Genomic DNA, 17,751 nt, shown 5'->3' on the forward strand with positions numbered 1-17,751 from the left:
TTGCAGCTTGAGCTACACGAAACGACGAAGAAACTGCAAAGTGTTGGTGCCCAGAGGGGACCCGAAGATCTATCCGCACAGAAGAGACAACTAGATGACGAAAGAAAACGTAATGAAGAGCTCAAAAAGCAACTAGATGAACAAAAGAGAGCTACAGATAGCAAACACAGGCAGGTCGAAGAAAAAGAAAGAGCGTTATCAGAATTAGATAAACAGTTGAAGAAGAGGAAAGAACACATGGACCAATTAGAAATATCCTTACAAAAAGTAAAATTAAAAATATATTTTTACGTTATAATGTTTTTTTATCTTCAAGGCTGGTGGGAGTGCGGCTGCAGCTGGAGAACTGAACAAGAAGTTAGCAGAAGCCGAAAAGAATTTGGAAAAATCCCAGGAAGAATCAAAGAGATCTGCTGCAGAAATGGAACGATTGTTACAGTTGGTACAAATGAGTCAAGAAGAGCAAAATGCAAAAGAAAAGCAAATTATGGATTTACAGCAGTAAGTTGAGGTTTAAATTTTAACGCGACAAGTTGTAATTTTGGTAATTATCAAGGGCACTGAAGAATGCACAGGCCAAACTGAAAAGCCAACAGCAAGTAAATGCACAATTAGAAGAACAAAGAAAAAAGGAAGAGGTGAGATCTATTTGTGTAGTGATGAATCCGATACTAATGAATTGTTGAAAATTTCTTGCTTTCTGATCTGGATTCGTATGTATGTTGTGCTACGTTAGGCGGGTCCCGCTGGCTTCCTCAAAAGCTTTTTCTAGTCTTTTCAAATTTATTCATACAATACAATGTTGCCTCATTCCTATTACCACGTATCCATGTCGACTTTCTTAATTTGAGCAATCTTAATGCTTTGTCCGTTTTGTATAGTGTTAATGTGTTTTTGTTCGTTTTGTAAAAATTAGGTAAATAAAGACGAGGGTCTTGTAATTTTCGATTTACAAGAAAAAGATTCTGAACTTGATATTAAAGGAGAACTGTTATCCAAACAAAAATACATCGTTGAATTGGAAGACGCGCTGGATTCTTACGAGCAAACCATGAAGGAATACAAAAATGAATTACGGATATTGGAAACTAAACTGGTGAACAAAGACGCCATAATTAGCGATCTCGAAGGCGCTTGCGTCAAAGTAGATGATGTGGGAAGACTCCAGAAGGAGATTGATCAAAAATCAAACATAATATTACAACTTAGAGAACAATTAAAAGGATTAGAAGCAAATCCATTGCCGACCGATGAAGATGTAGAAGAAATGGCAAGACTGGCGGAAGAAAAAGATTCAAGAATTGCCGAATTAGAAGACGCTCTGAGAGAAAGCATGATAATATCCACCAAGCGGGAGGAAGTTTTGCATCAAGAGGAAAAGAAGAGAAAACAAATTCTCGAGAAGGTAGTTTTGTTTTGTTGCTTGAACTTGTTTCCCATGGTTTTTTTTCTAGGTGTCAAAATTGGAACAAAGATTATTATCACTTCAAGCTGCTCAAGCAATGCGATGTCACTCGTGTCGTCCATATGTTTCTAGGATGAGTAAACTCGAACTAAAACTTTCCCAGCTCGTTGCTGAACGAAAGGAACATCTCCAAGAACTTGCCCAGATGAAGTAACTGTCTTTGAAATATGTATTTGCACGTGTCGAGAGAAAAAATGACTGATTGCAGGAGGGAAGCTTTGGAATCTGCGATTAGTGAAAAAGATGCCCACCTAGCACTGCTGGAGATGTCGGGGATAAGAAGCGCGAGGCAAGCCGACGAAGCTGATCGTCTTCGAACGGACAAACGAAGACTGGTCGAACGACTTAAGAAAGAGGTGCCGGTTAAAATTTGAACAAATTGTCGTCGTTTACTTGACGTGAACGTTTTGCAGAACGAGTTGAGTGTTTCATTAAACGAGACAGACGAAGACGAGAGGTCCTTTTATTGTTTTCAAGAAGAAGACGAAGCTCAAACCGATTCCCTTGACACTACTTGAACTAAAACCAAATTACCAAAGATTCCAATGATCTCAGCAATAAGGAGTATTTATAGGCGACCGTTATCCGGTCTCCGCCATTATTACAGAAGCACTGCCTGTAAAATTGTATTAAGTACCACATAAACATTGTGAATGTGTTAGTTTATTATTGTTACCTGTTCGAGTTTAGACATGACAATAATTATTGGAATGGGGCAGAATTGTTTTCGGTAGTTCGGTTGTGTTACTGAAACATCAGCCGCCTTTGTCGGTGTACACGATAAAAACACTCAATTTAAGCGAATTAATGTTTCGTGATTTAGTTCTTTTACTCTGCAATTTGAGACCTATCATTTGGAACACGTGCTCTCTTGTAAAGCGGCTATAATTTTGTATTTTGACTAATTTTAGAAATTGTAAACTATATCTTGTTAGTCGATGCGGCCGACCCGAGTCCGATTACATTATAAGTGCGCTGTGCGTGTATGTGTGAATTTCCGCCACCCTTTGCGGCTTCTCACGAGTATAAATTTCTTTTCGTCGATACACGAAACAGTTGTCTCAGAGGATTAAACGAATAAGTAGGTACCTATTGGTTCAGACATTCCCGCAAGCGTTCGTTCACATTCCGCTAGTGTAAGTATTTTAAAAACGAAAATCGAACGCTGCAAACGGTGGCCCTTTTAGCGCCTCCTCTTTTGTAAAAAGCTGGTATGTTATACTTTGAGTACAAATGAAATATTGTATTTATCCATGCAAATACGTATTATACATTTGTCATCAAAAATGTTCGGAGTAAATAATTTCAAATGCCTTGTATATCAATTTGTACATTCATTATCATATCATAGGCCGAGCAACACTGCCATCTCGTGCCATTATCATAAATAAACAGCGTCTGAGAGCCCCTGTACATAGTGCGCCCAGCCAGCTTCTCCACGTTGTGTCTATCCGAATGTAGCGGTTAGGATTTACAAGAGTAGATAGACGAGAGACCAAGTGCGCAAACGCACATTTAATTAATTATTAACTCTATTCATTAATTCTCTTCCGTGTCGCTTTTAGAACATCTACTGGTTGGGCGAACATGCGGGTTTCGTTTCTACTTGTGCCCGCATATTAGGGTTGTATGCGGTGGTCCGCGATTCTCCACTCCTCCTCTTCTATTTCGTTGTCCATCCACAAAAACTGAAATCTCGAAGGAATTCGAACAGCCCGTGCGAACGTCCTTCATCGTACTTCAAGAGGGTTCCTAAAACGGAGTCCCGGACCAGTGCACCCTAAATTTGTTAAGCGAATTTAACCTTAATCTCTAATAAAATTTCATCCATCAGTGTTAAAGTATATTATGGCAAATATTAAACTAAGCACAATAAGTATGTAATAACGGTTATGATGTATAGTTAGGGTAGTCACGATTATAAAAGAAATGAATTTCATTATCAGAGGGGTTTTGATGTAAATAATTTGTTTGATTTGTTTCTTCCGTACTAAAGCGTGGTTTGTCCGTTTCGTTTCCGATTGAGGCCAAACCGCATCATTTGGCGACAGGATCGAGCTACGTCTGGAAATTTCTTTTACAGTTTGCTCTTTATGCATTGTATGTCTCGTTATTAATACTAAGCACATGGCGTGTATCATGAACTGAATAATAATAACACATTTAATACATTTATTTGATGGCATAATATCATCTCTTCCTCTCGATACTCATCGAAACCTCACCACTTTAATGTCACCTAACATATCTCATCCAAACTTATATCAAATTGCTTTTTATATATAATAAATTTGGAACTTGGAATAGGATGGATAAAATTGTTAGCAGTTACAATAATAAATGTTAATTGTTGAGTACGTCAGACGTTGTACGAAATAATTTCGTCTGCAGTTGATATTTTAACGATGTAAGCAATTCGTTGGCCACTTCATCAACCACTTAAGTCGGAACCCTTCAGATGCCATGTGTGCTTCCGAATTACCCCATGAGGGCTGTCAAATGAAACCGTTAACGGTTTGCTTACATTTTAAAATGTATAGAAAAACTAGTCTAAGTAGTTCATGTTACTTTCTTAAGTTGGTACTGATTTATTTATGTCACGCTGTTGTAAAAACATGTTAAGAACGATGTACGAAAGTGTGAAAAGAAAGTGATACAAAAACAACTACTGTCTTGTCTGTTTGCTACATTACTGACGAGTACGACCGACTCGAATTTAGAACGACGGGTTCAAGGCTTCTGACATTCAATGCTACCATGCCAAAACAGCAGATCACTGAAACAAATGGAACGAGTAAATGCTACATACTTAAACTTTGTTAAACTATTTGGAACAGACATTGTACAAGATCTCTGTCTGACTCTTTCCTTTATCACTCCTCTTATCCTTACTTATTATTACTTATCCTTCAAGTTGCATCTTCGAAATTATTATAGAAACAATAATTGTAAAGTAATCTAACATTCTGCTATTTGCAGAATAATGAAAGTACCTAGCACCCGCCACTTCACAATTTTAAGTTATTTTATAAAATTTAATTTAAAATTCCAGTCAAAACGGGTGATCCCAATGAATGTAATGAGAATTTATGCTTATAAATCAAGTAGGGTAAAATATATATTTTTGGTCATTGTTCACTTTAACTACTTCTGGAATTTTCCCGTTTTTTCTGGCTAGACAGCCTCAGGACGTCCTCCTACATCGTTTCCCACCACTTAAACTTTGTGCAAATGAAAATTTTCCTTACCCTTTAGTTATACTAAGACTTGGTGCGACCTTGAAACGCAACAAGAGAGAAAAAAAAAGGCATTTGCACAAGGTTTGAATGGTGGGACACGATCTAGGAGCACGCCCTGAGGCTGTCTAGCCAGAAAAAACGCGAAAATTCCAGAAGTAGTTAAAGTGAACAATTACCATATTTTTTTTATATTGTGCTACAAGGTTCATAAGTACAAACAATGTAATAGAATCGAGAAGGACTCGACTGCGGAAAGTGAAAAAATGAGACTTTTCACCTTCCAAGATTCTGTTATAAATAAGCATTTAACAATCACATAATATGTATTATTTTTTGGGCGATCGAATTTACAAGGCAAAAAAATCTCAAATTTTCACCAAAAAAAAAAAAAATACGGGCCTTATACCGGCTGTCTCACAGAGTGTACTATATACGGGGTCATTATAAATGATTGTATGTACCATCGTAGGTGCGCCGCTACGCCCACTAGTTGTTACAAACATTTATAATGACCCCGTATTTAAACCTGTAGTTGAGCCGCAAGTGAAGTTTCTTCAAAAAAAATTCAGTGTCCTAAATTTAACCGTGTGGGTACAAGAGCAATTTGAAAATTTTGTAAATGTGGCCACTGTTTAGAATTGGGTCAATGTCAAAGTCGCGCTAAGTACTTTTTTATTTTGTTGAATGAGGTGAGCTTATCATTTGTACGTCCAACAAATAAAAACTTAGTTTTTTCGACGTTGAGTGTAGAGTGTAGATTATGCATTATTTGTGTATTTCTTTTCCCGTTTTTATTCATCACTTTTAATACCAATGTCAGCGGTCCTCAATAATGCATTTCAGTGGTTTGAATGTCAATTTTTTTTTCTCACGAATTTTTGTTTTCAATAAATACTATGGCGGCCAATAAATTTTGGCCGTCACTTTCTTGACATTCAAATAAAATGTAAATAAACCTTTAGGATCGTAACCCCACTTTCGATTCTTGTCATTTTGACAATCAATTTAAACTGTTTGAAGCTCAGACATTCCAAAAATTCGATACGAATGAACAAAATTAGAGCAATCGTACATAGATAACCTGAGGTAAACGTTCTGTGTAGTAGAAATGACAAAATAATTTTGAGTTTTGAAATTTACCACCCAAAAAATAACGTTCGTAATTAAGACGGTAATCATGATGACAATAAAGTACGGATTACAATTTTTTTTTTTTGATTTGATAGACAATGACGGCCAAATTTTTTTGGCCGGCATAGTACGGTTAAAGATACGTTCAGGGTTTGCATAATGCAGGATTTGAATATATACCATACTCTGTGAGACACCCTGTATAAATAAATTACTGTTGTCTTGTGTCTTATTTATTACATACTTACTTTGTTTCTTTTACAGGACAACATTAGTGCTGTTATATTTTATAACCGCACTGATGTTTTGTTTTTCGTTTTGTAGAGTTTTGTAATTGGAACTTCCATGATTTATCAACACTGGTAAGTACCTACAGGATGAAACACAACCCCGCTATTTCTAGTGGGGTCGTTACTGATTATTATATTGGGTGATTCAAAATGAATGTAGATAAATAAGTATGGCAACTATGTACGAAGATTTATGTGGCAACTGTTGTGGGAGGGGTATAGTTGTCATTTGTATCACATTTCATAGACGTGCATTTGATTTTTTTTATACCATTGCATGTTGAGTTGACAATTTTCAAAATTGCGCGACTATGAACCGTCAAAGAAATGTCAACTCTATCCTACCTACAGAGTTGCCACATAAATTTTCGTACCTACATAGTTGCCATACTTATCCACAATCGTTTATTTCGCTGTCATTAATTTTTCTAACAAAACATGAATAATGTGTTCCTTTGTACTAGGTACTATTGCGATCAAAAAATGTTGGACACTAATGTCATCGTGCTGTCATATATTCTAAAACGACCCTTATGTATTAATTTTGATTGCGTCAATTTTGAAAATGTGAATGTCAGATTTACCGAGAAAATATTCAAAAAGTTGTAAAAATCAAACAAATGGTATAGAACGAGGTTTTAATTAATAAAAAATACAAAACAAATACCCAAATGTACTCGCATATTAAAAAAAATATATTTTAAACCGGTGTCAAATTGACAACAATTTCATCTTTCATGTGACAGTTTTAATAAAGCATGATTTAGAGTAATTTTTTTAATGTGACAGAAGTTTGATGTCCAAAATTTTATGATCGTAATAGTACAACTTGAAGAATTTCTTGCTTTATCAACTTAAAAATGATGTCGTAGTAGTTCTGTCCGTATCAGTAATAAATGATTCCGCTCTAATAACAATAATAATAATTAATAACTAAATAAATGATTTGTTTATGATTACTTTTAATTGACGAAATTTATTACCAACTGAAATTTTGCAATACCGTCTTCCTCCTTGGGCTTTGATAGAAGCTTGTAAAGGTCATCCGTCTATCGTAACACGTAGAACATCAAGGGGAATTGACGCCACGTACTTTGTGAAGAGTACATACTTGAACCATCTCCTCAAGAACAAACCATAGTTTATAGTTCAAAAAATTCAGAACCCTCTGCGAATCAGTGTTCAGTTGTAATCGCGAGGTTTTCTTCTCTTTTAAACAGAAATAAATTGGCATCACACCGTCATAAAACACACCCCACTAAAATGGGATAATGACCATCCTTGATCTTATAATATTTTTTCAGAAACTTGTCGGGAACTATGGGCATACAGCCGATCATTTTGTTTGTTAAATAGGAAATATTTACCAGAAGCGTAGATATATCTGACAGTTCTTATGCACAGTAAAATACTTTCCGTATGATGGACTGATGGATATTTTTCATATATTATTTATAACTGCTAATTGAAAATATACCCCAAATTTCATCTAGCTGGAGAGAAAAATCCTAACTGCCACCGAATGAATGGTGTTGTTGAAAACTTGGATTTCTAATTTCTCTGATCTCAAGTTCTTACTGTTGGTGAAGGTTCACTTGGTGGGGTCAAAAGTTGTGAGTTACATATCATGTATCACAATCAATGTCATGGCCAAATCAAAATATTTGTTAGTCACTTTTACGGGTTTTAAGAAATTCATTTTTCATCTAAGGAGTTGCAGTTGTTCATTATTTTTTGATGCCCAATTCTAAATTTCTATTTTTAATATAAAAGTTTAAACAGCTACATCTACTAATTATCTCTCTTCCGTAATCGAATGTAGACTTTCGCTGCCGTTGTCCATGAGATTGTGGGTTTCCGGTCGATAAAAATCTGCTGATGTTTCGTTAGTCATACCGTCAGCTTCTTCAGACCTGGTCTGAAATGTATTTTCCTGGAAACGACCTTATGCTAGGTTTACAAACTTTTTGCGCCACTTTTTAACACTTATAGTTTATATTTTTCTGCACTAATTATTCTCGAGAACTGAGATGCGTTATCACCTTGATGATAGTCACTGTACAGAACAGTGAGATTTTAAACAAAAAAGGTCAACAAATTAACTACCAATGTGAGGCAAAACATATACTTAACCAATAATTAACAACATGACAAAGTTGTTGGTCATAGTTTGAGTAAGGAAACAATAGGACAAAATTACTTTTTCTTGTGTATTATTATTGAAAATTATTGATGTTTGTATACTTTAAAATGCATGCCCTAGTTTTTATAATTATTCAGTACATTAAAACAACAATTTAAAGTGTTGTTCTCCTATTAATTTTTTTAGTTTTGTCGGTGTTGTTTCTCAGTAAATACCAGTGGTGAATCTCAGTGCATTAATATTAATTTATTTCTAAAAAGTGAAGTAGGTAAACAGGAATTGTTTTTTTCACAGACCAACACTGTAAATCCTGTTGAGTCATATTTTTTGTTGAAAATTCCTTTCATCTTTCATATGAGTAATAAAATTTCAATAGTTATTGAGGTATAGCGTAAAATTATTTTCAAAGCACACTATTAATTCTACATAATGTTATAAAATGTTAAAAGAAAGATACAAATGAGTGCTGTGAAGCAGTAGCTCAATGGTGTTCTTGATAAGCGTATCACTTGAAAACGGCTGACCGATTTGGCTAATTCTTTTTTTTTTTAATGTTCGTAATAGTTCGAATAAGGTTTTTAGTGAAAAAAAATTGGAAAAGTTGCCCCGAAAATTAGAAAATTCGGGAAAAACTGAAAATGCTTTTTTCTATGGGTTTTTGTGATGGATATGCGTAGTTCTTTTTTTGTTTTGTTCGTTATGGTCATGGAAAAGTTTTCAGGAAAAAAATTCATCACAATTACAAAAGAAAGTCGGAAAATTCGGACAAACTGCAAAAATAATAATTTTTGAATACACTCTCGATCATAACTGACGATAGGAACGACATATTTGATTGATTTTTTTTTATTCGATATGAATGACACAATTTTATATTTTTTCTTGTCAGAAATATGGCATGTTTGTTCCGACATTGAAATTTGAACAATGTTGTCTAATTTAATTTGATTAAAATTTTTTGTTTGTTTGTTAGAGTATAGATTAAGGTACAGTCGCCAGCAATAAATTTTGTTCGTCAATGTCATTTCAAAATTTGGTTAGATTATCAAAAATTTAAAAAAAATCTCCGTCTGATTATACTCACGTCAATCAAGTGTCAAAAAAATGGGAAAAAAATACAATTATTAATGTTTCATAATAGAGCATTTTCTATTGCGTCAAAGAATGACATTGACGACTAAGATTTATTGCTCGCAACTGTACTTACCATTTGGTTAAAACAAATTATAAGAAATCAATTCGTGATAGAAAAAATAAATACATGCTTACTCGTGTGTCAAAATAATAAGCGCCTACTGAAGGGTTAATCCTCTCAGGTACCGAACAGACCACCGGAGCAATTTGCCACTTTCCACTTTGAGGGTTGAAATCGGAGGAATTTACGTCTGCCCCGTCTCAAAGTATTAGGTATTTTATTTTTATAGGGTTAATAAATAATAAACCTATTCCATGAGTTAAAATAATGGGTAGGTACTTAGTATCTATGTATATTTTTCAGTGGTTATGCATAACAGGTGTATAAATTCAGTTATTTAGATAAATAACTGAAGAATTTAGTGTTTTACGCATAATAACTAAAAGTTTAAAGATATCATTCAAATACGCACCGAAATCTCTGGGGTGCATGCATATTATCGAGAGATATTAGTTAATATGCATATTAATTAAAATCTCTGGGTATTGTGCATAAAACCAGATTTAGCATATTAGCAGTAACATATGTTAAAATACATATGTTATAATAACGAAAATATCAAGCAAGTGCGACACACTGTAAGTTTCACTAAATAAATTCAATTTTATGACTCAACCCAAAAAGATGTTCAGTGTAGAAATAATTAGGTATTCTCGGCATATAATAAAAAATCTAATTTCCTTTAGAAAATAATTCACGTTTAGTAACATCATTATCATAATTGTGAGTCATGACTCATGATTCATACGTCATTAAACACGTTACAATTATTTTCCCTGCCTTTACCTTCATTTGAAACGCGCTGTTAGCTGTTACACACTATGTATTTGCCTAACGAAAAAATGATTTACTGATAAAGAAGTAAAATAAACTATAGTCTTTCAATAAGGGCTTGGCCAATGTAAATGCGACCGATAAAAATCAACCTCAATATCCGTTAAAAAAAATCCCATGTTTATTGTATAGTACGAGTATGTGACAAATTGGACTCCACACTACCGACTTGCATGTTGACATTATATTAATGTGGCTATTTTAAACTGCACTCCATTATCTGTACAACCACATGCTCTCCTCACAATATTCGTCAACAGTTTTTATGTTTACACATGGGTTTGTGTATCTGCTAGAGGACAGAGAAGAGAATAAGCTCAGAAGAAAGCACTTAAATACTTAATTTAAAGTAATGTAATGGGTAGGGTTCAATCGAGGTCTGAAGGTGCCGCACGCCAGTCTTGCGGTTGGTTTCACAGAAACAATAACTCTTGAATTCTTCTTACAGATGATTCCGTCCTACCTGGATGGTGCGTTCGTTTATTAGTCATACTCGGAATGTTCGAAACTCAGTTTACCTGTTAGTTGACCAACACGTGGTTGGCTTCTGAATGTTCGTGCAAATAACTTCTTAGTGGCTAGTTATAAGTTCAGTTTTAACATTTTCTAAAGTAAATATGAATAATGTTTATAATCCCAAAGAAATTTATAGCATAAGGGGCGACATGTGCTACGTAAGTATTATTTATTTCAACCGATTGTTGTTATTTATGCTCGAAATCGTAACCACAATAATTCATACAGTAGTTATAGACCAGCGAGAATTGCGATATTTTTATCAAATTTGATAACATATTAAAATAAAAATAGCAAATTGTTAAATATTTAACTTCTTTTTTATCAAGAAACCTTGTCAAACCGCTGGATTGATTATTTTATTTTGTTGTTAAACTCGTGTACGTATGCTCTAGTTGAGTAGATATGTCGTTATAGAACACCTCCTAAAACATATTATTGGAGTGTAAAAACTCTGCCCCTCACACAATGAAATTTCGACACATCTAAATCTTGCTTTGTTTAATACCTACTCATTTCATTATATGTAGGTATTTTACGATACAAAAAATCGTCAAGGATAAATTAAAATTAATTGGTAATCAGGATCAGGGAAACACTCACACACACTCATATGTAACGATTTAAATTCAACCTTAATGGTCTGCTAGTAACTCATAATTTTCCAAGAACACTACTTTCACTGCCACATTCCTGTGTATTAAGCAGTTCTGCTGTACATTAAACGTTTTATTTATTTAATTATTAGTAATGTGATAACTTATTTCATTTGGCTGATAATCCCCAGATATTTGACAAAATTGATTTGTATACTGTACATATTGTAGTGATTAAATGATTAATCAATAATAATCATATATATTTATTGTGTTACACATATTAGTTAGGTTCCATGATGAATCACAGATTTTTTAAATGTAAAACACAATTGATAACAGATATTATGTTTATTATTTAATTTTTAATTATAAAGTTTAATTAGTATTTTATCAGCATAGAAAAATTTAAAAGAGACATAATTTCACTCAATGTTAGTTTCACCACTTTTAAATCTGAATTCTAATATTAAATGATGATTTTACTAAGGTAAGATTTGCTATTTCTAAACATAAATGGGGACAGGTAATCTCGCCACCGTAATTACCTTAATATTTTGCTCATCCCCGTTGAGTAAAATCCCATCGGTAATTTCGCCACCAATATTTTTCAATACATTTTTATTGAGGATCATACCCAATAAGGGTAGGTTTAAGTAACTACTGACACCTGACCCAACTTTATTTGTGTTTTTAGAAAAACTGAAAGAATTTCAAATAGACACTTATGTGAAAATACAAAGTCTACATTTGGTAGCAAAAATTCATAATAAGCATGTCAGAGACAGACAAAAATGTATAAATAATATGATAAAACGACATAATAATAAAGAATTAATCTTTCCATTGTAATCTTAAATAATAAATTGTTTTTCCATACACATACATGCATTTACTTGTTTTCCTGTCTCAGACTCTCAGATACAGGATACAGAAATATTTATGTAGGCGCCGTCCTTATGGGCAGGTAGGTGTACAATGTAGATTAATTCCGGGAAGTACAGTGGCGAAATTACTGGTAGGCTTAGCATGGTAGTGGCGAATTTACCTGTATCTTAATCTCGTAATGATGCTTAGTGGCGAAATTACCAACACCGACATAAATATAAGAGTTATTTATAACCAGCAGCGGTGCGATTATCGCTTTCTCTTTTAAAACTATTGTTAAAATTCTTATCATCGTCACCCGTCTCGTTTTAACAATGTGAATAAAATATTGAACAATTGACAATTTGACGATTAATCATCCATCAGCACCTACAAAACAGAAAAGTTTAACAACGAAAACGTATTAAACAATTTGTAATTTCACATGTTATACAACGTGTTTCACCTAAAGTCGGCCTTACACCAAGGCAACATGTTCCATTCAAATGAAAAGATACTCTTCAAAATTATACAAGTTTACTATACTATGTATAATGCCTAAGATCTAATAGTACATTATATGGCAAGTGATTAAAATCCATCTTAAAGTCGTTAACAATTTATCTATTGTTTTAAAGTATTCCACAACGTTCTACAAAATGTAATAAGATCAGACGGGTTGAATTTTCAGTCCATTATTTTGATTAAAAGCTGCATTAAACGCATGATGCCAGAAGAAAATCGCACCCCAATTAGGGCCAACGACCAGGTGCAGAGCCGGATTTAGCACGGGGCAACCGGGGCGAGAGCCCCGGGGCCTCCACAAATCCCCTGACACATTTTTTTTTTAATTATTTATTTATGGTTATGAAAGTACTTAATAAAATATATTGAACTAATAGTTATTTTTATATTAAGTGCGCGAAGAGAGTGTTTTTTGTGCATGAAAAGGTCTTTTACGCCGAGACGAAGGTCGAGGCAGTATAAGCCTTTGAATGCACAAAAACATCTTCGCGCACGAAATATAAACAATATTTTTTCTATAATTGATTCAAAAAATTGAAATTAAAAATTCAAATTTTTGAAGGAACTCTGAAGTTTCAATGCAGTGACCATGTTGCTAGGTAACTAATAAAAAACAGTGCGTGAAATGAAAAACAGAAATAGTCGTATGCGTGAAATTGCATTTCACACACTGTTTTGTATGGTTTCTATGGTTTCGATCTTACTAACAATGCAAAAAAAATACACGTTAGAAAATGACCCACTTCAGGCACAGATAACTATAGTGCATTCATTTTAAATGTTGGGTTTTGTAATAAAACTTGCCTGCTTTGACACTTGTCCGAAACTCAGTGAATCTAAAACTGTTTTCAATATATTCGGGTCCAAAATTAAAGAATGGTGGCATCGAGATTAACTTTTAGAAGACCAAGTGAAACCATTAACATTTGTTGCCAATACTGGTGAATCATCTAGTGAATTTGATTCAGATGACGATTAATTTTTTATTTGTTTACGTATTTTATTATTTATTTTTTAATTACTTTAAAAGATACGTGTAATGGATACTTTACTAATTACTTTTATTTCTTTATTAAGTAATCTTATTTGTTAAATACATTATTTAAAATCAGCAATCTCTTTACATTTTTTTGGTCACTGATCACAAAATGTGTTTTAATTTTTTTTTACTTGTGGATATTTTAACGTCTCTTTCTTTTGCTCGTCGATAAGATGGTGAAAGTACGACGTGGTAACAGTTTTATATGGGGATTCCTACTTTACGGTACCGATACAATGAAAATTTGCCGCTTTCGTAATTTATGGTGTTTTGTGTTTACAACTTTACCCAACGTTTAAAATGAATGCCCTATATGCGTGAATTTCAATTTTTTGAATCAATTATATAAAAAGGATATTTTTATCCTATTGTTATAGTGTTCCCATTTCTAATTTGGTTTTACTACCAGCCCTGTTGTCAGGGAGTTAAATACTCCGACAATAGGCAACTATCGCCATAAATTCTAGGACTGTAAAAGAAGGTCTGTTATCTGTTGTCTGATCAGGCTACAATATCTTCACGTCTATTGCCAAAACCATAACCCCAGCCCCTAATAATTACAATTGGACTGCCATAAAACCAAATTATAAATGGGAAAACTATACCCGTGGGCCGTTTGGTTGCGGCCTTCAAGAACCACCACCGCTAGTTCTTTTGTAGTGTTAGGTCCCAACTTGCTAAATATAATAGTTGAATGTTCCTGCACAAAATGCGGCTCTTTTAGAGGCTGCAAGGAATTATAAAATCTAAAACATGTATCTATTAAAAAACAAAAAAATATTATACAGGGTGTAATCAAAATAGGCGAAAATATTTTAAGCCGTAAACCACCAAGACATTTGAAGACGATTTGTGATGGCTGAAATTCCGTATTTAAAAATTTAAAATTCAGTTCATTCTGGCCCGTGGTCAACGCTAATGTAGAGCAAACGAAAGTGAAACGGTAAAAAAGCTACAACGAAAACGATTACCACACAAGAAATTTGACACTGACACTGAATTGTGTCGAAAAAACGAACAAAACAATTTTACTTTTTAAGGCTTTAAGCATACCTACCTTATTCACAGTAAATGCTGAAAATGTTGTCCTTGATTCGTGATACACGCTTGTGCCCTCCGCACCCTTGAAAAAACTTCACGATCTTCCCGAATTTGAACACCAGCTGCCACGACTCGTCCAGTTAGGTCTTCTACTGAATTTATCTGTATCGTATTTATTTAAATCCGAAGATCTTGGCGGCTAAAGTGTTGAACCGTTTCGTTCAGTCCACCTTTCAGGGTAGTTTTGGTTCCATCACTTTGGCGAGCATAATGTGATGGTACGCCATCTCATTCTTTGCATGATATCTAAGCTTCGTCCAGTAACTCAGGCAAAGTATCACTCAAAAATCGAAGTACATATAGTAGATTATTCTTGAACATAAATAAATCAAACCAAACGTGATCAAGACAGAAAAGACACATCTATAATCTGCTTCTCAATTCGATTCCGCTAAGACATAAAACAACCGAAGCACTGACAGATTCCAGTGCGTCCAAAACATTTCATCGGGGAAGTGTTATGCTGCTTATAGAGCGCAATTCAGCCTACTTGATATTTTTAGATTGTCTGCTCTAAAGGACCACTATCCCTTACCTGGCATCTTCCAAACATTACCTTTTCTCACCTTACGCCTGCACACAGCTTTCAGAACAAGGATGGCCAATTTATTAACGTGAGTCTAGCACAAGTTTCTTTCTAACAAAAGAAACTTGCATTTGTGGGTGTTAAACGGTGATTATTACTAATTTATGACAACTCGAGTTTACGACTTATACGCATCCAACTCAGGACTAGTCTAATCAAAAATTAATTTTGCGTTCAAGTTAGCTAGCCATGTGGAAAATCTGTTCAACCCCCTTGCGGCTCTACCTGAATCTTCTCAGGTAGTGACCAAACGACTGAAGCATTCTGCCACTTCCTCCAAAGATTAAAAGGAATTCTTCAAAGCAGTTAGAGGGCAGCAGTCGGAGCTCTAAAAATTTATAGGAAAAAAAAAACATATTTTCTACCAATAAACAACCACACAGGTATCTACGAATAAAAGGTACTTAGATAAAGAGGTGCGCCAAAGTTAATTTTATAGACGTTCCATAATTTTCACAAATACATAATAACATTTCTTTAGTTAACTTTAATGAATGTTAATAAAATAAACTGTTATTTAAGAAGTTGTCATTTACAGCAAATGTGAGCTTAAACTGTTTTAACTGTTAAAATAACAATACATAGAGGAATTCCTTTTTTTAATGTTTTTTTTTGTTTTTATAATAAATCAAATTTGGTGGTTTTTGTATATTATATTTGAAAATAGATAGAATATAAAGTTTACAAAAATGTTCAACTATTAGATACCTACGTAATTAATTAGGTAAGTACTAAGTATGTATGTAGGTATACCTAGAAATAGTTTTAAAACCCTTTTAGTTTAATATTTGTTTCATTCCTGACATTCTACCATGAAATTGTTTATGAATATTGTTATTTGTTGCAATGTTATTCAATAACCTTTTTCTGTATTCTGATAGTTCATTACCACTCTTGAGTAACAACTGAAATTCTTAACCTCAAAATGAATCATAATTTCAACATTAACTGCGTTTTGTGTTTCGAAAGCATCAGAAACAAATGCATTTTAAAAGGAAAACCACATCAAAAAATATCCGTTAAATAGGTATCCAACAGATTTGAAATAATTTGCTGAACTAGACCGCGACTTCTTGGTAGAGAATTATCAAACTAAGCACAGTTTAGTCTGGGACTCTGCGCTATTCTTTATTTAATTTCCACTTGCAGACGAATCTGACACCAACATCAGGTGTTTTTTAAAAAAAACACAGGTGTAAATAACTTTCATCTGAGGTTTCTTCAGAACATACGTATCACCTATTAACAAATTGTATTAAACAACACGACAGTTTATCTCATCTTAAGGCATTATTGCATTGTTTTACAGTAGCTCACATTCCACCACTGCCCATGGGAATGTTGTTTATTCTTCTAATAGAGATTGCCACATAAGTTTACCTTAACGTAAGCATTACACGACAAGGCAAACTTTAGCTTCCTGAGAAAAGAGAAAAATAATAATATCTGAATAGATTCTCCACTTCACTCTAATTTAAAACAGTTACTTCTTCCGTACGCTGTTGGATGATTCTAAATAAGTTTCCGCAGTAGTAGTAACACTCAAGACACAACACTGGAAGAAGCTTCTGAGGTGTAGTGGAGTGGTGGATTTGACATTTCCGTTAAAAATTCTCGTTTTCGTTCTAGACTTAATTCCTCGAAAACAAGGTGAGAATACAACATTAAAGATACACGGAATTGATCAATTAGATTCTTTTGCTCTGAGTAAGCACATGTGCAGTTGGTCATCTAGCCTTGAGACTTAAGAACTTGAGATTAAAGATTAAATTATTTACGTATGATTAACATTCACAATCAAATGTTTATTGTTTACGTTTTAGAAATTTGGAAATAAATAAAGATAGTACCACACAATAATTACATAGTGCTTTGATTTTTACGACTTTTTGTAAGTAGGTACTTTATTATAGGAGATTAATCAAAGATAAAGAATAAAACAATAAACTGTAAAGAACGACTTCTGCAATTAACCTTAATAAGCGTATTTATTATATGGTTAAAAATTCTATGAACAGTAAAAAACATATTTTTGCTTTTTAATTAAATAGCTAGACCTTAATGTGTTTCTTTCGCAATTTTTTTTCGAGAAATATTTGTTGACAACATTTTTTATGTCCCTGTAAATTAATGGCGAATGTTCTTGAAATGACTAATTAAAAAAATTGAATCGTCAATTGCAAAAATAAGTTACGTTATTTGCAAGTTTTAATTGGCCACAATG

General features: G+C 33.7%; 2 protein-coding genes and 2 long non-coding RNA genes across 12 annotated transcripts in view; 2 read left to right on the forward strand and 2 right to left on the reverse strand.

Annotated features, from left to right (window-relative positions):
* Positions 1–4,130, forward strand: part of brp (bruchpilot) — a 44,302-nt gene extending 40,172 nt beyond the window's left edge. For 5 of the 8 annotated variants that reach the window (XM_069036820.1, XM_069036821.1, XM_069036822.1 and 2 more), the window contains 7 exons: positions 7–267; positions 317–501; positions 557–638; positions 917–1,405; positions 1,455–1,615; positions 1,674–1,821; positions 1,879–2,123. In XM_069036820.1, the coding sequence (XP_068892921.1) occupies positions 7–267; positions 317–501; positions 557–638; positions 917–1,405; positions 1,455–1,615; positions 1,674–1,821; positions 1,879–1,983 (1,431 nt within the window). In that variant the 3' untranslated portion in view covers positions 1,984–2,123. Of the gene's footprint in view, positions 1–6; positions 268–316; positions 502–556; positions 639–736; positions 1,406–1,454; positions 1,616–1,673; positions 1,822–1,878; positions 2,124–3,030 lie in introns of those variants that run through there. The other 3 variants (XM_069036824.1, XM_069036827.1, XM_069036823.1) reach the window with 2 other exon arrangements.
* Positions 1–17,751, reverse strand: part of LOC138123654 (uncharacterized) — a 145,668-nt gene that overhangs the window by 42,925 nt on the left and 84,992 nt on the right. The window lies entirely within an intron of this gene.
* Positions 1–17,751, reverse strand: part of LOC138122588 (uncharacterized) — an 83,385-nt gene that overhangs the window by 12,742 nt on the left and 52,892 nt on the right. The gene's annotated exons all lie outside the window — the stretch shown is intronic.
* Positions 10,690–17,751, forward strand: part of LOC138122791 (phospholipid phosphatase 1-like) — a 28,495-nt gene continuing 21,433 nt past the window's right edge. Inside the window, exon 1 of one of the 2 annotated variants that reach the window (XM_069037087.1) lies at positions 10,690–10,971. In XM_069037087.1, the coding sequence (XP_068893188.1) occupies positions 10,915–10,971 (57 nt within the window). In that variant the 5' untranslated portion in view covers positions 10,690–10,914. Of the gene's footprint in view, positions 10,972–17,050; positions 17,178–17,751 lie in introns of those variants that run through there. The other variant, XM_069037091.1, reaches the window with a different exon arrangement.

This window comes from Tenebrio molitor, chromosome 2 (genome assembly GCF_963966145.1).
Source record: "Tenebrio molitor chromosome 2, icTenMoli1.1, whole genome shotgun sequence".
Classification (NCBI taxonomy): Eukaryota; Metazoa; Arthropoda; class Insecta; order Coleoptera; family Tenebrionidae; genus Tenebrio; species Tenebrio molitor.